General features: G+C 37.6%; 1 protein-coding gene across 9 annotated transcripts in view; it reads right to left on the reverse strand.

Moving 5' to 3' along the window:
- Positions 1–12,609, reverse strand: part of agrn (agrin) — a 259,373-nt gene extending 246,764 nt beyond the window's left edge. For all 9 annotated transcript variants that reach the window (XM_067372232.1, XM_067372231.1, XM_067372229.1 and 6 more), the window contains exons 1-2: positions 12,209–12,609; positions 10,746–11,007 (exon numbers count right to left, since the gene is read on the reverse strand). In XM_067372232.1, the coding sequence (XP_067228333.1) occupies positions 10,746–11,007; positions 12,209–12,409 (463 nt within the window). In that variant the 5' untranslated portion in view covers positions 12,410–12,609. The remainder of the gene's footprint in view (positions 1–10,745; positions 11,008–12,208) is intronic.
- Positions 12,610–26,634: the final 14,025 nt, after the last annotated feature.

Here is a 26,634-nt window from a genome sequence, read left to right on the forward strand (position 1 = left end):
AAATGGGTGGCACAATGCTTGAAAACGATGAGATCTGGAGCCTAGATATTCTCATATAGCCAGTTTAGATGGCTAAATTTATGTTAAAAATTCACAGGGATCAACGATGAATGAAAGTGTCCACTATAAAGAAAAGGAAAATCCATTAAGGAGTTTAACACGTGTGAAGTTCTTACAAATTTGTACTTAAGTCAGTTTTTGACCTTATTTTAATTACAAAATGAAAAACATGCTCAATACAGCAGGTATAGGCAAGTTACTCTATGTATGAATTAAATGTACTTGGGGACAAAAAAAGATTCAGGCAAAAACAAACCATAGCATTGACCCACATAAAAACCAAAAGTTTAGAGATCTTAGATGGCAGGATGTGTACACAGACCTGCTCCCTCTTATACTCAATGCTGTATTTAATAAGTACATGTTTGAGTAGAGAATTAGGTCGTGTCTGCTGCACCTCAGCAGCAGGTCTCGGGTCTGCACCTGGTGGTTATTACACTGGCAGCTTTACAGGCCAGATTCCAGTGTAATTACAGGTATGCTCTACAGGGCTCTATAATACGGAGGACTGTGGGAAAGCTTGAGGCACATTTACCTCACTTTCCAAGAGCTACCGTTTCACACGCATTAAACATTTATCTTTAATGGTCAAACATATCGAAGTCATTCAGTTGTGGACGGCCCTTATGTCAGCCAGATGATAAGAGGAACCCATTATGAGATCCAAATGAGCTGAAAATAGAACAAGATGCTACTAGCAGGAAACAATCTAGACAAGAATGACGAAGAGGAGGTAAAAGAGAATGGGAAAGAGTTGTATCCCAACATCCTCATGGAAATGACCACCCAATAGCAAATAAAAAACATCAACATCCTGTTATAGCCAAGTCTAGGATAACTAGCTAACAGGATACAACAAGAACCAGAAAGGTTAAAAGTGTTTCGCTATGCAACTTTAAATTATATTATTATAACAGTAGTTGGGCATCAGCTGTGGATTTAAGCAGGACAGTTTCCTCCATGACCTTTCAAGTACACTTAGAAGGAGAGAAAACAAGCAAAGCAAGTTCAGTTTAATGATTTACCCATGCCAGTTCAGTGCAGGACAGTTTCATGCTGATGCTGGCCCATATGAATGGATTCTTCCTTTTCAGGGAAGGCACACATTGCACACACTCCATTAGCATGTGTTATTGGGCTTTTGTGTGCTCTTTGTGCTTTACACCTTACAACTACTGACATTCCAGCAGGGGCAAACGAAACAGCACCGAACCCCCTCCGTCACGGGCTACTTCACTCAGCAAACAAACTGTAAAAGTGGATTGTATTGCCCAGAGTGAACTCTTGACCACCATTTAGCTGGACAGGTGGTTGTGCGGTGTGCTAAAGTTTTTTAAACTCTGCTGGAAAATCCAGCTTAAACTGGATTCTCTAGCTGGTCCAGAATGGTAGACCATCTTAAATCATCAACAAACCAGCTAACCAGCTTAAAGGAGTCAAGCTGGTTTTTGGAACATGGTGGTTCAAGGCCATCTACAGAGCAGTTTGGACCAGCTAGTTATTAGTGGTCCAAACTTGTTATTAGCTAGTCTAATATGGTTAAAACAGGGTTCCCACTCTTTTTCAGTGATCATTTTCCAGGACATTTTCAATTTTACAACAATGGGAATAAAAGACTGGGATTACACCCTAAAGTAATATATTGCTCTCTAAGTCTTTAAAAGGTTTATTGCCATGACTTAACTATAAAATCAGTTTTTAATATGAGCTCTTAATCATACATTATGACTATGGAAGATTGTTTCCGTTGAAATAAAAAAAAGGTAATTGCAACTTTTACTTTTTATCTCGCTATTCTGACTTTTTTTTCTCGCAATTGCGAGTTTACATAATTGTGATTTGATATTCGCAATTGCAAGATATAAAGTCAGAATTGCGTGACAGAAAGTCAGAATGTAAACTCGCAATTGACTTTTTTTATTTATTATTCAGTGGCGGAAACAAGATTCCATACTTTATTTTCATTACTTAACTACTGATGCACACTTTTGGCAATTTTTTGGCAGTACGTTTTGGAAGATCATTCTCTTTGCAAGGTGGACTTTTCAGGGTAAGAGATGGACTAAAAATAAACTTTAACACCTTACAAATTCAGATAAATAAAAAAGATAAATTCTTCAGACAGTGGTACAAGAGGATGTTGTGCTGGTCCTTTATGAGTCACTCTCAATCTGTCTGTCTATAAAGCCTATAAAATTGTATTTTACTACAATTCAGTATGTTTTTCAGGATTCTTCACCTAATCTAAGTCTCTGAGATCCTGACACCTCACACTTCTGGAAAATGGGTTTCTGATGGTTTCACACTTAATTCTTCACTGAGCAGTCCAGTGGTCATGCCTTAGCTGCAATTTCTAGTATTGCATTAATATTGCATCCTTCTTGTGGGTATTTAATAATGTTTGACCTTTCAGTCTGAGATAAATCTCTTTTTGGCTAATTTTATCATCTTTTAGCTCTTTGGTCTCTAAAGAAAAAAAACAAGAACTTTTTAAAAAATAATTTCCCAGGACAACTACAAGACTTTCCAGGACGGGACAATTTGTCATCAATTTTCCATGTTTTCAAGGTTTTCCAGGACGAGTTTAAACCAGTTAATGACCAGCTAGGACCATCTTAGGCCAACAACAAACCAGTTACCAGTTTAAGGTGGCTTTTTGATCAGAGCATCCTAAAATATTGAAAATTAAAATAACCATTTGCTCTGTTTCTTTTGGGTAATTTCTATAATTATTCAATTAAAAATTGATTGAGTTTGAGAAATAACCCGGGTGTTGCAAAACAATGTTAATTTCTTCATTTTCCCCATCAACAAGCTATAGAAAATCATTTCAGAGATACAATGTCTGGTTCAAGCAACTGTCTCATCCATGACAGCCCTGCTTTCATTTGCCTACTGGAAGCCTTTCTTTCTTCCAAATGTGTGACGCCATGACCATTCAATACGCAATGCTCTTTTCACACCGTCAGCGCAGAACTCATTTTCACTCTACCCTGACATTAAAGTCAAGCTTAAATAGAAATCATAGTCTATAGCAAGTTTCACTCACTAATGAGAAAAGAATTCAAGTTTTCCTCACCCTCAGCACTTGCTAATGCCTTTTTAAAAAATGAGCTCTCAAATTTCATTTAACTGGTGCTAATGCCCAAAATAAGAAAGCCGTGGAACTTTCTTTAGCCTCTTGAGATCTTGAAAATGACTACAACAGGGGCATATAGAATAATAGAATCAATGCAAATGACCTTAAAAACAGCAAGGTGTGAATTAAAACAATGTTCAATGTTCAATGACTTAATGTGACTAAATGATAACGTCTCACTGGTGCCAGATTAATCTCTGGCTGTAACGGTGAACAGTGTGGGATTATCCACATTAACCGCAGCAGCTGTCTATCTCTTCACATTTAGTCCAGTCTGAAACGTTGCCACAGATCTCAAGGAATCCATAACATGTGAAGTCTCCATATCCATTCTAGCCATTGTGTCTGGAATGTGAGGGGTTTTCCACTCTACTGCCCATCAAACTCCTGAGAACTTGGTGACCAACTGTGTATTTCTTCCTAACAGAAGCCACTCAACCTTGTCTCTAAAAAGTACTAATAATCCTATACACATTCCGAGCAAACAATGTCACCCATGTTAAGTTGAATTAACTAAAAATTGAATTAAATATGGATTTATTATTTATTTGGAAGCCCCAACAAAGTACAAACTGTACAAGGTGTAATTACATGCAAAACCGTTTTTGAGATTACCACTTCGCCATAAAAAATCATGGTAATTATTTGTAATGGATTTAAGTAAAAAGTTATTTTTAAAAAATCATTTGAGAAAAACATTAAATAAACATTCAATCTTATTTTGTTTTATTTTAGAAGCATCAGTTAAAAATAACTGTTCATTATATCAAACATTCACTGCTTCCCAATAGAGGTAATATGGTGAAAATATTACTTAATGGTCAATAAAAACGCAGTTGCCTCACTGACTTTGTTTGCTAACAGATCTAACAGTGAATTCCTTACATTTTTTTAACTCTGCATAATGAAATCAATCTGAGTTTGAGACTGTTGAAATGTGTTGCTCAAACAATGATGTCTGTTGGAGAGATTAAACCAGACACGGACTCAAACTTGGTGCCAAGACAAACTCTCGTCCTCTCTACAGGAAGGAGGAGAATATAAAGTGAAAGGAGAGGTGAGAAGGGCTGTAAAATACTCGTATCCCTTTGTTTCACAGCTTTCTCATTCAAAAAGCCTCATTAGTATTTCAAGCAAGTGTGGAGGTTTCAGGGTTTAATTAAAATCTTAAAATGTAATAACTTGGGAAAGGTATAATTCTCTGCATTCAGTCCTTCCTCCTCAAGCGAGTTATATTTTCACTGTCCATTTCTCAAGCCTCTCAGTCCAAACGCTTTCTAATCATGTTCCACAGAGAAAGTCGCAGTGATGGATCATACTGGAAATCAGCCTACCGGAAAACACCTTCCCATGACTACCCTGACAAAGAAATGCTTGTTCACAAGCAGATGAAATAAGGTGATGAGCATGAGTGTCCCATCAAGCCCTCAATGGAAACCAAAGATTCTTAAGATCTCATAAGGCAAGGTCTATACTAGTCCAGTTACATTGGTTTTGGACTTTCGTCTACACTGAGATGCCATTTTGTCCCACAAAGACTTTGGATAAATTTGAAAACAGCATGGTCTGTGAAAATGTAGATATTTGAAAATGATGTTGCATATTCATGCGATTCATGTGACAAGAAACTTTTATAAAGCACTTGCAAACACTAGCGTTGACGAAGAGCCTTTTGAAATGAAAGCCCCATTTTCAAGGTGAATCCTGATTAAAATAGAGAATTTTCAAAGCTATAATTACAGACTAAATCAATAAAAACATGAGATCATAATTCTGGCACCTACAAACCTTAATCCGCTTCCCGTTCAGGCTAGTCATCTACACGTGCAGCTAGAATTGCTATATTATAAATAGCCATTCGGTGATACATCCGAACCATTTGCCATAGATCATTCAGCCACGTGTTTTCTGGTGCCGACAGCCTTTCAGGCCATTCACCAATGGCTGGCCTCCCAAATCTCATAAAATACATTTGGAAATCCCTAGGCTAAAATCTGGCTCAGAGAGATCAGCCTGAAACACAGGGGTGATTTTTTTTTTTAATAAAGCCCCTTTTTGAGAGGGCCCTTCTCCAATGATTCTCATCTTAAGACCATTAACAAGGGGTGGAGGAAGTCCTTCACCTCAATTATGCTTGATCTATTAATCATTACCTGCTTGCGGCTGAGTGCAGGCGGGCTGACCTTCGAGCAATGTGGAATCAGAGGCACACCGGGCCTCCTCCTTACACAAACAGCCAGAATAAAAGGGAAGTGCTCCCAAAGACCTGCTACTCTCATTCCCAAACCTGCCACACACACAATCCAGAGCATTTGACTGGATGACCTGCACTCTCATTATCACGAATGACCGCCAGCACTGGACCTTCTGTCCTCAGGCTAAAGCTCAACTTGAACTGGGCCTCTTGAACCAGCTTACCCTCATGACAGGAAGAAAACTGAGGGACGGCTCAGAAGAAAAGTGAAAAAATGAAAATAATCTGTTGCTTTTCATTGATGCAAAAATGGGGAAGGAATTATTTTGGCATCCAGTGGAGTGGATCTGAAATAATAGAATAATAGAAATAATGTGAGTGGCGGTGAAGCGAAGCAACTGACGCTGCAGGTCACATGAGTGTAACAACATGTCAGATGTAGTACAACCGAATTTCATTCATACTACACGCATTCATACTGTATAAAACATACATTTTTAAGGGTCGTGAAGTAAGTTTTAAACCAAATGTAGTACCTACTATACATAGCGTCAGTGATTCAGAACAGGTTCACTTCAATTAACAGATTCACAAAAAGGAATGCAACTTCTCAATGCTACTATCAGTTGAGCTTCTTCAGCCTTTCATTCTCTTTGAACTTGAGAAAGAAGTATATTTCATCACTTCTTCCTCAAGTTCAAAAGCTGCTGCAATACTTAACACATGAAGCCATGCCATTTTTTTTCTTCCCAACTTTATTTTGCTTTCCAGCTATTCCTTTTTATAGTTAGTCTGACTTAATTCACCCTATTCAAAGGATCAGAAATGCAAGAGATCACAGCGGTGGTTTAAACAGGTCCATTTTGGTTTACCCGATTATCTTAAAGCACAATGCAAGCTTCCACTATTGTGCAGCTTGGCATTTAATAAATTAGCATCCATATTTGCAAACAAAGTCAGAGAAACACTGAAACCCAGCATGTTCGCACATGTCAACTTCAGAGTAAGGAGAACATTTGATTTGTTGATTTAACAAACAACGCCAAAATCTCTACTCTTAAGATACATCCACTGGACTTCTGAACATACAAATGGAATTATGGAATAAAACAGGAGTTAAAAGATTAGTTCACTCAAAAAAAAAAATCATTTACTCACCCTCATGTCATTCCAAACTTGTATGACTTTCTTTTTTTTTTAAGTTCAGCTCTATTCCATTCAATGAAAGTGGATGGTGAACAGAGTCTGTCAAGCTCCAAAAGGACAAAAAAAATCCTAACACTATCCGTATATCTACATAAAACTATCCATACTGGTCCATATGACTTCAGACGACTTGGAATAAAGCACACATGATAGTTTGTGTGGGGAACAAGCTGAAATGTATGTTATTATTCACTGATAATCTTACTTGTCAGCCTTGGTCACTATTCACTTTCATTGTACAGAAAACAGCAGCTCAGACATTATTCTAAACATTTTGTGTAAAGTTGTACAGAAGATGTATTTTTGCTCTATGAACTTCTTCACCCAAAGTTTTTTTTTGTTTTTTTTACATAACCCAAGTGGGTCTGTTTCCGAGATGAGCAAGCGAGAACTCAACGCCTCTAGGCCTCTCCTCTAAGCGTTCCAGTCTACACTTGTATCAAGAATTTCTTGTTGCGTTCTCTTGTTATCACATTTCACCCTCCCAATCTTTTCATTACAAACAACATTTTTTCTCCCCTTAAGAAAACTTTGGCTTTGACGGCAGTATTCTCAACTTTAGCTTGGAATCTCTTCATTTCTCAGTGCTATCTAACCTGTCAGAGGTGAGGAGAGAGGTTAGGATACACTCGGCAGGCTGGCAGGTACGATCTTGTTTTTTCCACCACACACACTCTTTTTTTGCTGTAGGTCTAAAACATGGATACTAAGCAGTGAAGGAAAAAAAAATAAACTCTTCACTAAAAGGTCATGCATTATTAAATAATTGATGGATAACATAAAATATTCCTAAATCAGTTTAGCCATCATTAGGCACCATTCCAAGTCACTCAGCCTTCAGGGCAGCACTTTTTTATTCAAGACCTGGTTTATAGTATACTTGCCTAACCATGTCAAAAGCAAGGTCAGAACCACTGTTTCTGAATGTTTTGAAGTACACAGTCTCTGTTTACAGACTCTGCAGTTTTGGAATTAGAATTCACAAGCTGCGTGTTTGACAAAACCGGTGGCCATTCTAAGCACAGCTGTTTGCTATTTGTGGCGTATACTTGAGCATCTTGTGTGTAAAACGAGATCCAATCCCATTACAATATAAAAAGAATCACATTTGTTAAATGAAGCACATGGTCTCTCATTAGCCAGAGCAGTGTTTATTTTCAGTGGCCTAACACTTAGCCCACCATGTGCAAATGCAAAATACGGTACTCTGCTAAATTGCCCCCTTATCAAACCTTTTAAGATTTTAGCAGGCTCTAAAAAAGACAGTCTTCTACTCAGCAATGGCTTGTGCCAAAAAACACTAAAAAGCAGAGAGCTAAGAAAAAAAGAAGAAAGGGGACATTTTGTGCCCTCAAGGAACACCGTTCCAATTTATGCTTGATTCTATTAAACACTAGAAACCAATGAGGACTCATGAACTATGTAGTCTCAGAGGACCTGATGTATATTGGACACAAATATTGCGGGCATCTACCAAAGTCTAATTTGATTGGCTAACTTCAGGTATAGTTCACCCAAAAATGAAAATTCTGTCAGAAACAGAAGCTCAACTGTACTTGGTGACATGCGAGAACAAATTTCATTGTTTCACGCAAGAACAGACTTTACTGGTTCTCACGCGTCAAGCAAACACGTTGAAGCTTCCGTAGACCATGTTTGATGTGCTCTATGTGTATTCACTGGTCAGTGTTTGTGAAGAAAAGCCTAATTTAAATCTGATTATCATATAAAGTGATGGTGTCTCTTCAGAAGGCTTGCATTAAACTGTTATATTCATATAGTTTTCTTTTAAAACGTCTTTATGAACTTTTTGAAGCCACAAGGTTTTGGTGGAATAGGCTTTCAATGGAGGAACAGAAAACTCTCAGGTTTCATTAAAAATATAGATGAACGAAAGCCTTATGGGAATGACACAAGGGCGAGTAACTGATGACAGAATTTTCATTTTGGGGTGAACTAACCCCTTAACTCAACTTCAAAAAGATGTACAGGGTTTTTACCACTCCTTCTGAAAGCAGTTTACAAGGAACCATATTGCTAAAATCAGAACTGATCTAGATTTTCCCAAATTTGCCCAGCTTGTGGCAAAAAATCTGAGAAAAACACTCAAGAATATTTAGTTTACTTTCTATATAGTGCTTTAAACACAATTCTTAAAGGATTAGTTCACTTCAGAATTAAAATTTCCTTATAATTTACTCATCCCCATGTCATCCAAGATGTTTATGTCTTTCTTTTTTTGGTTGAAAAGAAATTATGGTTTTTGATGAAAACGTTACAGGATTTTTCTCAATATAGTGGACTTCAACAGGGTAAACAGGTTGAAGGTCCAAATTGCAGTTTCCGTGCAGCTTCAAAAGGCTCTACACGATCCCAGCTGAGAAATAAGTGTCTTATCTAGCAAAACGATTGGTCATTTTCTAAAGAAAATAAAAATTTATATACTTTTTAACCACAAATGCTCATCTTGTACTGCTCTACGATGCCCCACACGATACATAACCACGTTGGAAAGGTCCCACGTGACGTAGGCGGAAGTACCGATCAAGTATCTACAAAGTGAACGTGCAAAGACTAAGTCAAACGGCCTTTACAAAAAAAGGAAAAACAACAATGTCAGATGATTTTGAAGTTGGAGAATAAAATGAGATGTTTTTCTCCCTACCGTGGTACTTCCACCGACATCACGTGTGACCTTTCCAACATGATTATGTAATGCGTTGCACATCGCAGAGCAGTGCAAGATGAGCATTTGTGGTTAAAAAGTATATACATTTTTTTTTTTTTTTTTTAGAAAATGACAGGTCATTTCGCTAGATAAAACCCTTATTCCTCGTCTGGGATTGAGTAAAGCCCTTTGAAGCTGCACTGAAACTGTAATTTGGACCTTCAACCCATTGTACCCCAGTGAAGTCCACTATATGGAGAAAAAGCCTGAAGGTTTTCCTTAAAAACCTTAATTTCTTTTCGACTGAAGAAAAAAAAAAGACAAACATCTTGGATGACATGGGGGTGAGTAAATTATAAGGAAATTTTAATTCTGAAATGAACTAATCCTTTAAGCAAACTTGTACATTTAACTATGTATTCTGAGTTATTCTAACTTTTGAAAGTCAATCAAGCAATTCTCCTATAAAAGTGGTTGTCTCTTGGCCAGAATAAGCTGCAAAGTGGGCAAGACTTTATGCTGAAATGCTATACTTTATGCTTTATGTCTACACAATACAATCTGCCATCCAGAGAGGATGCAGAGTGCCGATTTACAGAATCGATTGGACCTAAAAGAGTGATGTTAGTTTCAAATGCTTTGTTGTATCCCAGACTAATGTGTATTTTCTCTGCTTGTACAGATGCCAGCATTGTAGAGCACTAAAAAAAGATTAAACTACAGGCACTGTGGATTTACAAAATGGAAAAAAGAAACTCGCCGTTTATATTAGGAGGACAACCATACTTGACATTTACATTAATATAGCAAAAGCTCTTTGAAAGTCACAGTAGTTTGGACCACTGTCTGGTCTACTTTATACTATTTCTTCTTTCCCACAGAGACAAACTTTCCTCTGACAGTCTGGCTTGGGAAAGGTGGAAATTAGCAGCGAATGCCATCATAACACAGATGCAAGGGCCCTTGTGAGGGCCACATAGCTTGAAGCTATGCAGTTACGTTTTAGTATCTCCACTCCAACTCTATAAATGATTTCCCTCAGGGAAAGGCAGAGGTTTGGACTTTCACTCAGATTAGTCAAAGGCCCTGCAGGTGCTCAGTAGTGAACAGACACACCCTTAGAGAGCACTGACTGTCGGCGGCTGATGGCCAGTGACGGCGCACATGATATGCTTTGCTTTTAAGGCCCCGAGGCCCAAGAAATTCAATAAGAAAAGTTGAGGATAAAAGTGTAGAAAAGAATATTCATTTGGAAAGCCATGACTGCTGTATTAATATAATGTAAATGGTAAATGTAATGTCAAAAAACATGCACCGCTTCATTAGGTTGAATAAAGATGCAGTTAGAGCAGAAAACACCACCTGCTTTTGCAATCAGGAGCGCCGTCACCACCACAGGAGCTTTCTAACTCTCAAATCTCTATACCGCCAGCAGACATGAGTTACAGCCTTATGCTGAGTCAGGAAAGTGTTTTTACCTTCAACGCAGTGCTCTACCTCCTCCAAGTTGCGGAGAGTAATCCTCATCAGGCTTGAGTTGAGCATCAGTTCGTTCTTGTGGTTTGGCCACATGTACTCAGGGGCCAGGTTAACAAAGAAAATGCGGGTATCTCCGGTGGCCACCTGATTGTCACAAATATCGGGGTCCCCGAAGCCACCGATCATGACCTTGTTTCCTCCGTCCAGCAGCACCTCTCCGTTCACCATGGTCTTGCCTTTCAGGTAACGCCATACCCTGACCTTCAGACAGAGGAAAGACAACATGAGATTAAGAAAACACCATTTCCTGGAGATCAAGGTCACTCCTGCACATTCCAGAGCAGCCGGTCATCTACATCCGCATAAGACTCTTCAATTTAACTCTGCACCACACTTATTATACGTTTCTGACTCGTATATGCCTCAGTGGGGGTCCAAAAATGGGAGAAAAGTTGTGATGTCAAATGAATAAGAAATATTTAAAGAAATGTGAAACTCTGCACTATTCCTAGGTTACATATTAAATCCAAGAAAATTAACTCCTGGCGGTCGGATGTCCAATGATGAACAACAGGGTTTACCCAAACTTGTGGAGTTCAAGTGCTGCTGTCATTAAATCCAAAAGCTAAGAAATTCCTGTATATTTTTCAATTTAATTTACTGAAATTGTTATGCTCATATATTAGTCATTTTTAAAAATGCAAAAAAGCATTTGTCTCAGACTTTATAAGCTTTGCAGTGCCATACACACAATGTCCATCACACAATGAACTGATGGTAGGAAGAGATGCAATTTCAGATTACCCTTCTTTTCACACTTTTTATGTCCTAGTGATTAGCTTCTGCAAGACTTTGATATACGTTACTGCATTCAGTTACTTCTAACAAAGTAAGCCCATGATTACATGATAATTGAATATAATTGAACCCGAAGCACTAATAGAGCTTGAAAGGACATCAAGTCACTGCAAAGGCTGAGGTTCAGGTTGCTCATGTATGAAAGCTCAAATTACAGGTGGATCAAAGTAGGACTGTGCAGGTTGACATTTTTTCATTACCTGAGTAGAACCAATGTCCTCACATAAGGGAACAGTTTAACAAATATCCCTTTTATTTACAATCATATGCAATTTTATATTGGGAAGAGTGATTGCAGCTACTTACTAATGTTCATGAACAAGCAAAATTAGGTTCAAAAACTTAATGAGGTGCCCATCTAGACAGCATTTTACATGTTACCATGATATGCTGACAGTTTCTGACCAGGACAACTCAAATATTGGACTGGCAGCTTTTGTCTGTATGTCTAACAGGTGATATATATCACAGCACATTTGCAGAGTGACAACTGATTTTCAAGTAGAAGCTTAGACTTGCGATACGATGTTTTATTTAGTACATATTTACCTTTTTTACTTTCACTTTGATGCATGTGAAGAGTGGCTGGTGCGCAAAGTCTTACCTTACAGGAATAAGTGTTGTGCACTGGATCCATGTTCAAGATCTCCTCTACAGTCCCGGTTAAAACTATATTCGCCTCTTCTTCTCTTTTTTCCAGCTCCTTTTCTGAACAACTTCCATGACAACGCTGACTCAAAAGCACAAAAACAGCAGCAAATGACCAAACGGGCCAATAAAACGCCTTTTTGCGGAAAGAGCCCATGGTCAAAGCGAACGGATAAAAGAGAAAGTTCCGAACTCTTAATGCCCACGCCGGACGAGTTCTGCAGCAAGTTTGATGTAAATAATAATACGACCGCGCGCTGCTCTCGGTGTTCTTCAAACTTCACAGCGATCTGCGCTCATATCTGCGCTGAGTGAACGCGCGAGCATCAGCCGGCAGACAGAGAAGAATAGAGAGGAATGAGGAATGCCGCTGCTCACCCCCCTCGCGCGCACACTCGCTCTCTTTTCAGAATGACGCTCCTTTCACAGGGCATTTGCATGCAATCTGAATTGCTGATAAGAGCGACGGAGGGGGTGATTTGAAGCGCACGAGAGAGAAGCCGGTGTAAAACGCCACCCCTTGGAGAGATTGCGCCAATTCGGACAAATGAACCGCTCCACAGGATTTCAGATGGAGTGAACAGAAAGCTTTTTTAACTAAAAGTGATCTTTGCATTTACTCTCATATAAATATAGAGAGATGTTCCGTTTGTAGTCCCAAAAAACCCGAAAAAGAATTAGCATTTTCAAGCTATTGTTTTGATTTAAACGTGGTTTTATGAGAAAATCAAATCTGAAAATTGAGTTTATTATTATTTTAAGATAGTTTCACGTTTTAGCCTACAAGATAAATTACTTAAACACACTTTAAAAGTGATTTTTACAGCAGCTTTTAAAAAAGTTGCTAATAAGGTGCTATAGGGACTACATCAAGAGACCAATTCATCGAGGATGCAAACTCACATTCTTGTGGTAGTTGTAGTCCTTTCGTAGAAACCTGTTAGCAACTTACATTTTTCTAAAATACAGAGGCTGAAGAATTCAAATTTAAGGTAAGAAGGCGTGACGTGTGCTAAATTCATTATATATATATATTATATATATATATATATATATATATATATATATATATATATATATATATATATATATATATATATATTATATAATGTAAGAAAAAGATAAAAAAAAATAAAACAATAATAATAATAATAATAATAATATAGTAAGATTCTATATTGAGAAATAAGATGTATTAAATAAATTATAGGTAAATTTACTTTAAATATATTTTATTCAATTGTAATATTTAATACAACATAAGCTTAATATGTAATTATTTGCTGAGACTCCATGTAATTGTACAGTCAGTCTCAGTTGTTCATTTAAATTACTTGCTTACCACAAAATGTACACTGCAAAATGCACTGGAAAGTACAGTATCTCTCAAAAAAAGTAAAAACAGTTAACCTTGACACAACTTTCATCTTAACATATTGAAACACAGATGAGTAATAATGTTGCTAATATGAACATCATTCTGACACGCACAACCGATAAAAATCTAACTGTCGCTCCTAGTTCTAAACTGACAGTGCATAAATTTCCACCCTTTCAAAAGCTGTAATTTCACTACCCGTCCATCTATTCCTGGAAAATGACAGGGTGTGGAATCTGTGGTTGCACTGATATATTTGTAGAAATACTCTCATTTTAATGGCACCGTGTCCCGGTCCTTAATTCTTATACCACAATACCCAGAGATTTAGAAAGTTTATTTAAAATACATTTTGATTTGGGAAATGGTTACATTATTGGCAATTCGTGACAATGGCATGAATTATTACTTCAGACAGCTGCTCTATATAAGTAACTTGTAATACATCATTAACACGATCAACTTCACAAGGTTCTCTAAACTGATGTTTAACCACTTCCCTTCCAGGTTTAAACAGTTACATGGTCTTAACATCTGCTTGCTGAAATATTTAAGAAAGTCTGATTTGTGCCTTTAAGTTTTTATACAACCAATAAAACAAATCTCATCCTATTCGGCTTAGAGTGAAGTCCTACCCACCTACTCTCTCTCTCTCTCTCGTTCACTTTCCTGTAACATAATGAAGTCAGCCCACATAAAGCCCATTACAGTCAAGCTCATTTGAGAAATATTATTCAATCTGAAATATCACCCCAGTGAAATCACTCAGTATACTTTGAAACAAGTGTAGGAGTTTAACATTTGTGGAAAACTACTGCTGTACTTTACAATGCTAAGAAAATAATACAGCATATGGATTGATGTAAAAGCAAAAGACATGCACAGTAAGCCACAGACATCACTTTTGAAATTCAGGTAACATAAAACCATCAGCATGTCTGTCTTAGTTTCGAGGGCTTTTAACATCACAACAACAGCTCGCTCCTGCCCACAAATTTGCCACCTGTATCAAGTAAAAGTATTAAAGGGGTCATGAACTGTATTTTTCTTTTATTTTATAATGTTCTCTGAAGTCCACTTATGAAGTTATCAAAATTTTCACTTAAAAAAAGTGATGACAAAACAGATGTAGCTCACTGAAGCGTTTATTCAGGATGATAGCGAATAGCTTACATCAAAACAATAACAAAAGCAGCATTCACATGCTTTCTTCTATATCCTATTATCCAATGCATAAACCCCATAAATATTTTCCATTTTTAGTTGAAAATGGTGTCGTGTAAACAGCCCCTCTGATGTAATTGAAATTCTTCCAAAGTCTCTATATATACAAATGGGTCCTTGGCATAAAAAGGCCGTCCATGATGTGCAGATAAATCATTAGCATTAGCATAGCATTAGCTATGAATGCATGGTAAGCCTCTTTTAAAATAATTTGTAATCTATTAAATTAAAATCTACTAAAAACTATATACTGTATCTTTTTCTTTGATTATTTAAAAAAAAAAAAAAGATTCTTCAGTCTCTTCAGTCTTGTGAGTCCAGATCTTGTTTCTGATATTGCTACAGTTTGCTCCTAACTTCCTAGGGGTGTGTGTGTTGCAATGGCAATAACATCTGTCAGATGTCTATTTGTTTAATTTAGAGATATTTAAAAGCTTTGTGGGTTCTATTTTAATGCCACTCTTTACTTCCACTCCTAAGCATTACATTGTGTATTTTCGTAAAGAAGACTAGTGTAAGCCATAAAGAGATTTTGGCCAAGCATATGATTGTTCCCATGTGCGGTCTCTGACTCTTCCCTCTGTATGAAACAGCCTTGTGCAGACAATAAAATCACATCCTTATTTTTCTTTTCAATCCTTAAGTTCTCTCCAAACATCTCATGACCATTCTGACAACTAGCTTTTCCTGCCAGTGACTGCCAGAATCTCTTTGACGTGCCACCAAAGAACACCCCTGCAGTGCCAACAGCATGATAATGCCAGTCAACTCCTCACTAAGAAGATGTGTGACACTTGTATCACAGCAATATGCCCGTCAATGGCATGTCACTGCTACATTGAGCAAAAGCCATATGCAAACTTGCCTGAATATTCATAAAGGACTGCTTTCAATAAAACTATGCCCAGGTGGTTTGGACTGCATCACAATTACTAAGGGAAATCAGATATGAGCTCAGAGAGTCAAGAAAACCAAATGACAAAAACATGAAGTGATCTTAAAGGGTTAGTTCACCCAAAAATGAATATTCGGTCGTTAATTACTTTCATTCATCTTCGAAACACAAATGAAGATCTTTTTGATGAAATCTGAGAGCTTTCTGTCCCTTAGTTACGCAACTACCACTTGGATGCTTCAAAAAGTTAATAAAGAGATTGTAAAACTAACATATGAATTGTGCGGTTTAGCCCAAATTCTCTGAAGAGACTTTATATGATAAACAGATTGAATTTAGGAAGCGCAAACGTGCTGCGTAACACACAAGAATGAGCCTCTTTGGTTCTCGCACGTGTCAAGCGAACATGCTTGAGCTTCCGTTTACCACAACTGATGTGCAGGGTTGCCAGGTTTTCACAACAAAACCCACCCAATTACTATTTCAAACCAGCCCAAAACCAGCCCAAGCGTGTTTCAGGGGGGTAAACCGGTAAAAATCACGTTCCTCGGGTAAAATCCACATTTTGGGTGGGGTTCCCCTGGTAAAATTAGCATTCCAGGGGCTAAATATCATGTTACCTGCATGGGAAAACTTGGAAACACCACTGATGTATGAGTTGATGAATGTTTATATGAATTAAAGCCTAAATTCAATCTGTTCATCATATAAAGTGATCAAATCTCTTCAAAAAATTTGGACTAAACCACTCAATTCATATGGATTAATTTTACAATTTCTTTATGAACTTTTTGAAGCATCAAAAAAAGAAGTGTCATCAAAAAGATCATTTGTGCTCTGAAGATGAAAGTCTTTCAAAAATGAAAATACTCGCTACTCAAGCTATTCCAAACCTGTATAGATTTCTTTGTTTTGCTGAACACAAAAGAATATTTGGAAGAATGTTTGTAACCAAGCAGATCTCGCCCCCCCCCCATTGACTATACCATAAAAATTTTTTTCCTACTATGGTAGTCAATGGGGGGGCGAGATCTGCTTGGTTACAAACATTCTTCCAAATATCTTCTTTTGTGTTCAGCAAAACAAAGAAATTTATACAGGTTTGGAACAACTTGAGAAAAATGATGAACAACAGAGAAAAACTGGGCATCATGACTGAGGATCACACGCAACAAACATGTACCTCGTTGATAGAATGCACATGACAAATTAAAACAATATGTGCTCTAAAATCAGCTCAAAATATCTGATATCCTCTGACTGGATGGAATCATAGTCTTAAAAAAACACCAAATATCTGCAGACTGACTCTGATTTTCAGCAACTAGTGTTGACGACTCCAGACTGTAAAAACTGCAAAAATCTGGGCAAAAGTTGTGTACTGTGTGTAGTATTCGAGCCTTTAGCAACACAATATGCAGAACAGGAATCAGAGCAAGGGCCAAAGTTGACCACTTTATTGGGATAAATGAAGCCACAGATCATTGAAAAGATGTTGTGCTTCTATCCTCTCACACAGAGCCAAGTACTGCAATCCAAACACCAAAAGAAAACAGAGCAAACACAACGATAGCAGCTTATGGCCAGATGTTGTTGTGCATGGAGGTGTCAAGTCTAAACAGGAAGCGGTTTCTCACACCTGGTGTAAGACTATTTGCTTGGCAGGAATTTCTCCCTCCATTATTTGCCTAGCAAATTGCCGCATTCAGTGCATCGAAACAAAAAGCCCAGCTCACGTCTTCTACGTTTGATTGGTTTGACAAGAGATGCAGTATTTTCTCTGGTCTCTCAGGGCATTAAACAAATAGACAAACACAGACCATCTGGATGCATTGTGGTCTGTAGTAAGTCTGGACCAGACTGACCATGTGGTCTGCACAAATCAAGTCTGAGGCTATGAAATACTAAAATACTACTTACTGTTCTGCCTGTTATTCTTTAAAAAATGTGAAACAGTATGTATTTGAAACAGTATGCATTATGCATACGTTTCAGAATGCATTATGCATTATAAATTTCAAACAGTAGCATGTATTGTCACACTTTGCTGCATGTTTAATTCAATGAGTCCATTTAAATAACTGCAAATAAAAATGGCAATTTTGCATGCAAAAACGTATAAAAAGGAGATATTAAAAATTGCAGCGGATATTACTTTTGTTCATTCATTAGGCTGGAAATGCAAGGTCAGGTTGAATGCATTGCATTGTGGACTTACTGATGATTTCACCAAATGTAATAGCCCAGGTATTTCATACAGATTTGCATACTGTGTACTGTATACATACTATATTACTTCAAATAGTATGAAGAGTATGGTAGCGTGCTGAACATGCTTTAGACTCTTTTCACCCATACATTTTACCACCCTCATGTACACACGCCTGCATTACTTCAACACAACCTTGATATATTGCCATCCACTTAACCTTGTAACATCTGCTTGTAAAGCTTTGCTCTGCTTAAAGCCCCTGAGTATCACAAATAAACACATTGACTGCCATTAGTTTCCATAATATATGTGCACATTAAAAGTTGTATTTTTTTTTTTAAGTTGTTTAAGTAAAAGGTTACTGAAATTCAAAAATCGATTCAAACGTTGTCGTTTGTTATTGCTGTGATCTGAGATGAGTGTCAGGTTGTCCTGCATCATCAGAGAAGTGGGCTGGGTGTGAAATCGCATACTCTCTTGAGTAGGTACTTATTTTGAATAATAATTGCATTGCAACCGCTAAAATGTATGTTCTATTATGAATGTGTTTAATCTGGATGCATTACATTCGCCATAATGTCATTATCATGTGACCTACCAGCATCAGTTGCGTTGCTTCACTTCTATTCACAAATCAAAGTAGAAATAGATCATCTAGGTACTTTTTGCTCACTCTATTATCAGTACTGTGAACTCAGACATACTTCTTTTGTCACATACTGTTTTTCCCATACTATAGATATAGTAGGAAAGTATACAGAATACGGATGCAGACGATCTTAACAATCGCTTGGATCACGTCAAACCATGCAAATTATTAAATTGTTATACTTTGTTCTCAAATTGTTAATGTTAACAACATCAGCATTGTGTGACTATGTGTATTAGTGTGTATTAGCATTACCTGTAGATTTCAATTTCTGTAGCCACTCTGCAGTCCTAAGTCTTTTACTTTTGTCTACGAGTGAATCTGCAGTTGTAACTGATGATTGTCCTTTGGACCTTTCTGGATTACAATCCACCATCAAAATGATACATTTAATTATTCCAGCTGTGGTGAGAAAAGGCTATAATTGATCCACCTCACATGTGATATAGCCTACTAGCCAGGACTCCTTTATGTAAACAAACGTGACAGAAGGACCCAAAGATGAATGGCTGCTTGCTCGAATTTCCCATGGAAACCCACCAGTACCACTCTTATTTGAAAACATTATTACAAGCTTACCGTTGTGAATCAGGCCAAAGTCCCTTTAAGACAAGTCATTTCACTCGGCGGCCATCTTTGAAACGCCTCTCGGGAATCCTGGGCATCGTGCCCTATCTCTTTGAATGGGGAAACATCAAATTCTTCGAAACTGTTCGCCAACCTTATGATTACATTTCATATTTGAAATCACCAATGAAATCTGACAACAGCTGTCTTATAAATGTTTTATCCAAACGCTCGAATCATGACAAAAAAAACATATTTTTTAGGCTGGATCAAGCTAATGCGCATGCGCAGACCTAAATGCGCGTCTCTTCTGCCATGTTTCAGAGGCGCGCGTCTGACTGTTTCTATAGAAACCGGTGCTTCTAACGGCTTGCTGCAGTGATGCGATGATTTTACCAGTCGGCGATTGGCTCTTATTTAGAAGGCGGGACTTATTCCGCCATATTGCGTGTTACACTTTCTCCCATTCAAAACAATACGAGTGACACGTCTTGTGTTATTCTATTGTCTTTGATCAGGCTAAGTTAAGGAGATAGTTTTGAACACTGACTGGTTGAAAAATTGATTTTGGATCATTTTTAACCCAAAAAAGTTACGGACTGCAGCTTTAAGTGCTGCACCCATCACCAAAAACACACACACAAACGCGGGACTGTACAATCCTGTTATCAGACTTTTTCAGACACCTGACTGTAACAACTATAGTTATAAGACCATCAGTATTTTAATTGGCAGAATTCAGATGCATAAAATGTATAAAGCTATATTTTTTATACGCGGTAGTCCAGGCAACAATCACAAATGAACGCCAGAGATGGCTGACAGCATAAAGACGCCCATCATTAGTAAACTGTCCAATTGAAATGAATATTTAAATGATGCAACTTCATTTTCTTCCTTTAATTTTTTTTAATACTTGAAGAAACATACAAAACATACAAAATAGCAAAAAACAAAAAACAAAAAACAAAACTAAAGACAAAGCTTAATACAATTCCAAGAAGTCCTTCTTCCTTTAAAATGTGTTCAAAAATGCAAAAGGAAGGCACATTTTCCCCACTTCCCCATATGCAGGGGTTAACTTGGGCAGGGGCCATAGGCTGAGCCCCGGCACATAGGCTTATGAGGGCTCGACATATGCTTGTCAGGGACTGCAGGACAAGTGGATTTTTTTAAATGAAAGAGAATTTTACTTGCCTGACCAGGTAAGTAGCTTGATTAAAATGTCAATAAAACACGAAACCAAAACGTAAGAATGATTAATTTAGCGGATTAGTCCACTTTTAAATACAATTTTCCTTATAATTTACTCACCCCCATGTCATCCAAGATGTTAATGTCTTTCTTTCTTTGGTCGAAAAGAAATTAAGGTTTTTGATGAAAACATTCCAGGATTATTCTCCTTATAGTGGACTTCGATGGTCTCTCCAAACGGTTGAAGGTCAAAATTACAGTTTCAGTGCAGCTTCAAAGGGCTTCAAAGGATTTCAGACGAGGAATAACGGTCTTATCTAACGAAACCATAGGTCATTTAAAAAAAAAAAAAAAAAAAATACAACTGTATATGCTTTATACTTACGGAAAAAAACGAAACTGGCGCCGCGTTCGTTCCGTAAGTAGAATAGGAAAGGCTTAAGACATTCAGCGTTTTGAAGAATGCGGAATGTGTTTATAAAGCATAAACAGTTGTATTTTTTTCGAAAATGACCTATGGTTTCGTTAGATAAGACCCTTATTCCTCGTCTGGTATAATTTAAAGCCCTTTGAAGCTGCACTGAAACTGTACATTTGACCACCGTTTGGAGGCCATTGAAGTCCATTATATGGAAAATAATCCTGGAATGTTTTGATCAAAAACCTTTTCGACTGACGAAAGAAAGACATGAACATCTTGGATGACATGGGGGTGAGTAAATTATCAGGAAATTTTTATTTAAAAGTGGACTAATCCTTTTATTGGCGATTGATAGTGGCAACTGGCGGTGATATTGCGCTGAAAGGGCTGAATTCCCGAATATCCTCGATTGAAATTTACACTAATTTCATACAACAGTTCAATAAATAAGTAGTTAATATTAATCACTTACGTTTTAGGTGCAATATTGCCTGTTTTTTGTTCTATTGTAGCAGAGAAAATAGTTCCAAACAGCAGCAGAACCAGTAGTGCATCTCACAGCTACACTCAGCCGTTTTGAATGATTCAGCGTTTTGAACGAATCGGTTGAGCGAGGATTCAATGGCCCAATCATAAACAACTGCTTCATTCTTGATTCAGCCATTTGAATGAATCGTTTGACTCAGTGGCTCACACATTAAGACGGGCACTTGCCGCCATCTACTGATGTTTAAAATATAAATTTCCCACCAACATTTCTTATTTATATATTCAAAAATATTTAAAGAATCTCATAACATTATTGAACGCAGTTGTACTTTTTCAGTCATTTAGGCTATTACTTACCCTCATGCCGTACTACACACCCGTAAAACCTTCGTTAATCTTCGGAACACAAAGACATTTTAGTTGAAATCCGATGGCTCCGTGAGGCCTCCATATGGAGCAATGACACTTCCTCTGTCAAGATCCATAAAGGTACTAAAAACATATTTAAATCGGTTCATGTGAGTACGGTGGTTCAATATTAATATTATAAAGCGACGAGAAAATTTTTGGTCCGCCAAAAAAAAATAAAAAATAACGAATTATTTAGTGATGGCCGATTTCAAAACACTGCTTCAGGAAGATTCGGAGCACAAATGAATCAGTGTATCGAATCTTGATTCAGATCGCGTGTCAAACTGCCAACGGCTGAAATCATGTGACTTTGGCGCTCCGAACAGCAGATTCGATACACTACTAAAATGCATATGCTCCGATGCTTTCTGAAGCATTGTTTTGAAATCGGCCATCATTAAATAAGTCATTATTTTGTTTTGTTTTTTTGGCGCACCAAAAATATTCTCGTCGCTTTATAATATTAATATTGAACCACTGTACTCACATGAACCGATTTAAATATGTTTTTAGTACCTTTATGGATCTTGAGAGCGGAAGTGTCATTGCTTCCTATGGAGGCTTCACTGAGCCATCAGATTTTAACTAAAATATCTTAATTTGTGGTCCGAAGATGAGTAAATGTCTTACGGGTGTGGAACGGCATGAGGGTGAGTAATAAATGACATTATTTTCATTTTTGAGTGAACTAACCCTTTCATTTATTATAGGTTGTTTATACCTAAAAACTACTAGCCTATTGTATATCAAGGAGAGATGATCTGTGCATGAGATCCTAATTATCAACAAAATGATATTATAATAATATCTACTCTCTTTAATTGGTCTAATTGTCTTTCATATCTGTTATGAGGACTTTGTTAAGATGGACTGGAGATTGTTTTGATAGGCAGACTCAGTGAGCAGTTATGGCATAAGTTAACTGTTAAAAATGTATTCTATGATGGTAAAATGTTCATTATGTCGCGTAAAAAAAAATTTCTCTACATCTGTTGTGGGTGTAATGTACATTCATGGATATGTGTGCTTCGTGATTTTGGGCTAATTGGTGTTTTTGTTTCTCCCATGTAATGATGCTGGCCATTTATCTTGTGAGTGCAGTGAGTCCTTGTAATGATTATCTGTTGTTTTTAAAGTGGCGAAGAGTAGAATGTTGTTGTTGTTGTTGTTGTTGTTGTTTCTATAGAGATTCTTTCTTTCTTTAGCTTCAAAACCTTGCTTCTTTTACAAATGTCTAATGTATGAATTAGAACTATATTGTTTTAATTCAATAAATAAATAATTAATTTGCAATATGAAATCAAAGATTAAGCAAAGTCATTTCCAATTGTGAACAGAGTATTTGAACTTTGTGTCCAATCAAGCTGTAATTATTTCAATTTGCTCAATATTTCTAGAACAATGCTATTACATTCATTATATTTCAAAAGTGTCATTACTCTACAGAATGCTGTTAAACACTGCTGGTGGTTGTTTTTAGTACACAAAATTAATTAAGTGAAAGTTTGAAAAGTATGTTTTGAGAAGGGCAGGAGTTGAACAAAATATACCTATAGACTGAGAGGCACCACCTCTCACTGCTCATCCCTATCTTGCATTAGTCTCTGAAAACTTGCTGCTTATGCTTCTATTTTTCTGAAAGGGCACCATTTTTCAGCCTACTATCAGCGGGGGGAGACATTTTGATTAGAGCTAATTTACAGTGGCGTGAGAGAGTGGAGTGGGCCCAGCGGACTCATTTCCTAATTGAGTGCACGCGTCTTGCTGGCTTGAACACTCCGTTAATAAATTGCTCCATAAAACTGATCTGAGCTCTAAATCACGTCTACTCTTCTCCTTGTGCTTTCTGCAAACCACTCAGGAAACATGGACATATAGCCTCTGCAGGCATTGACTCAGGGAAAAATATCTATCCATTTTACTATGACAAAGGTTGTGCTTAATGTACAGTGTAATGTTATAAATCATGATGTGCACTTTGATAGACTGACTCAACAATTCCAAATAGTGCTGTATGGGCACAGAGACAAGACAAACCACTTGGTGTGGGAAGGTTTGGAGTTTTGACAGTCAGTTTGAGCCCCTGTCCTTCAGAGTTCAGTTCTGTCCCTAATCAAACACAGCTTAATTTCAAGCAATCCTAAAGATTAAACTTAGATTTTTCTTGTTTGATTAAGGATGGATATAAACTCTGCAGGGCAGTGTCCCACCAGGGTGTTATCAGTGCTGTAGGTTATGCAGTTCCCATCAGTGATATAAGATAAGATCTGCTCCTGTCTTCCTTTTTTTTAGTCAGGCCTGGTTTAACAGACAGGGCTTAGATTAAGCCAGGAGTAGGCCTTAGTTAAATTAGGATATTTAAAGGGATAGTTCACCCAAAAATGAAATGAAAATTATCCCATTATTTACTCACCGTCAAGCCATCCTAGGTGTATATGACTATCTTCTTTCAGACGAACTCAATCAGAGATATATTTAAAAATATTCTGGCTCTTCCGAGCTTTATAATGGTAGTTTTTTTGAAGCCCAAAAAAAAATATAGCTGCGAGCAGCGATGGCGGGCCCAAGCCCGGTGGCACCGCCACCCCGGTGGCTTCAGGGCAACTGTGCACAGCGGGCAATAGGCACTTAAAACGGTTAAACATCAAAGGACTATGTCAAATTCACTCCACATTTACTGCACTACAAGGTGCCGTTATAGAGCCCCTCCTCCCTGCCCATTTTCAAAGGATTACATGTGCCAAGTTTTAACATTATTCTGATGAATTTTGAAGCAAATCAGGTAAAAATAAGAGGGTGATCTCAATGTATGCTGAAAGTGACACATTTTCTGCTTCCAGTTGGTGGCGCTATGACTTTGAATCACAATAGTCAAATCCATGTGATCAGCCTTGTACAACGAAGACTAAGCCAAAGTTTCATCAAAATCAATTAATGTATGCAGAAGTTATAACACTTTGTTTCCCTTTTCTTGCCATAAATTCGTTGCCTCGCCACGGCCAAACCGTTTGAGATATCCAAAATCCGTTTGCAATTAAACAACTTCAATGTGTTAGCAACAAGTTAAAAAAAGCTTGGTGTAAATTGGATAAACCCTGTAGGAGTAGTAGTATAAAATTCATAGCCTGTTTTTTCAAAAAATTAACATTCAAACCAAAATAGCTGACTTCCTGTTGGTCGGAGCTAATGAATGTAAATTAGAAAATTGTCCGGCTTGATGAGAATAATATGTGTACCGAGTTTGGTGACTGTAGGAAAACTAACCCCCCCACTTTTGTCAAAAGGTGGCGCTACTGAGCCCCTCCACCACGCCCATTTCTATGGCTTTGTCCATGTCTACTGGTTGACAATATTGATGTGTGTGTCGAGTTTCATGCAATTTGAAGCATGTTAAGAGCCTCAAAAACACTCAAGAATATTATTACAGTTTGACCTGTTGCCATGGCAACAATATTTCAAATATCAAAAATCCTGTCATAGGTCTACATCTGCTGTGTATTGACATTACACTGATGAAGTTTGAAGCAAATCAGGTAAAAATAAGAGGGTGATCTCAAAGCATTTTAAAAGTGATACACTTCTTGCTGCCATTTGGTGGCGCTATAACTTTGACTCACAATAGTTACATCCATGTGATCAGACTACTACAACCAACACACTCCTGAAGTTTCATAAACATCAATCAATGTATGCAGAAGTTATAACACATTTCCTGTTTCCCTTTTCTCGCCATAAATTCGTTGCCCTGCCACGGCCAAACCGTTTGAGATATCCAAAATCCGTTTGCAATTAAACAACTTCAATGTGTTCGCAACAAGTTAAAAAAAGCTTGGTGTAAATTGGATAAACCCTGTAGGAGTAGTAGTATAAAATTCATAGCCTGTTTTTTCAAAAAATTAACATTCAAACCAAAATAGCTGACTTCCTGTTGGTCGGAGCTAATGAATGTAAATTAGAAAATTGTCCGGCTTGATGAGAATAATATGTGTACCGAGTTTGGTGACTGTAGGAAAAACTAACCCCCACTTTTGTCAAAAGGTGGCGCTACTGAGCCCCTCCACCACGCCCATTTCTATGGCTTTGTCCATGTCTACTGGTTGACAATATTGATGTGTGTGTCGAGTTTCATGCAATTTGAAGCATGTTAAGAGCATCAAAAACACTCAAGAATATTATTACAGTTTGACCTGTCGCCATGGCAACAATATTTCAAATATCAAAAATCCTGTCATAGGTCTACATCTGCTGTGTATTGACATTACACTGATGAAGTTTGAAGCAAATCAGGTAAAAATAAGAGGGTGATCTCAAAACATTTCAAAAAGTGATACACTTCCTGCTGCCAGTTGGTGGCGCTATAACTTTGACTCACAATAGTCACATCCATGTGATCAGACTCCTATAACGAACACACTCGTGAAGTTTCATAAAGATCAATATATGTATTAAGACGTTATAACACATTTCCTGTTTCCTTTTTCTCGCCATAAATTCGTTGCCTCGCCACGGCCAAACCGTTCGAGATATCAAAAATCCCCTGGCAATTTTTAATCATCAGTGTCTTGACTTCATGCTGACCGAGTTTGGTGGCGATCGGATTAATCGTCTAGGAGGAGTATATCAAATTCCAGAGCATGCGTTTTTCAAACAACCCTTAATAGCTGACTTCCTGTTGGCGTGGCGATTAACTTAGAGCGCGAAAGTTGTTCGGCCCGATGAGGTCTATATGTGTACCGAGTTTCATACTAATACGTGCAAGCATGTTTAATATATGGACCAAATTTTCAGACTTTTTTCAAGGGGGCGCTGTCGAGCCCCCCTGCCACGCCCGGGTACCAGCCTCTCCGGCGTCCTAATGGCCGCGGATTCCAATGTGTGTGCCAATTTTCAAGAGTTTTTGAGCATGTTAAGGCCCCCAAAAAGCCCCGGAAGACGGAAAAAA

The sequence above is a fragment of the Chanodichthys erythropterus genome, chromosome 20 (genome assembly GCF_024489055.1).
Source record: "Chanodichthys erythropterus isolate Z2021 chromosome 20, ASM2448905v1, whole genome shotgun sequence".
Lineage (NCBI taxonomy): Eukaryota > Metazoa > Chordata > Actinopteri > Cypriniformes > Xenocyprididae > Chanodichthys > Chanodichthys erythropterus.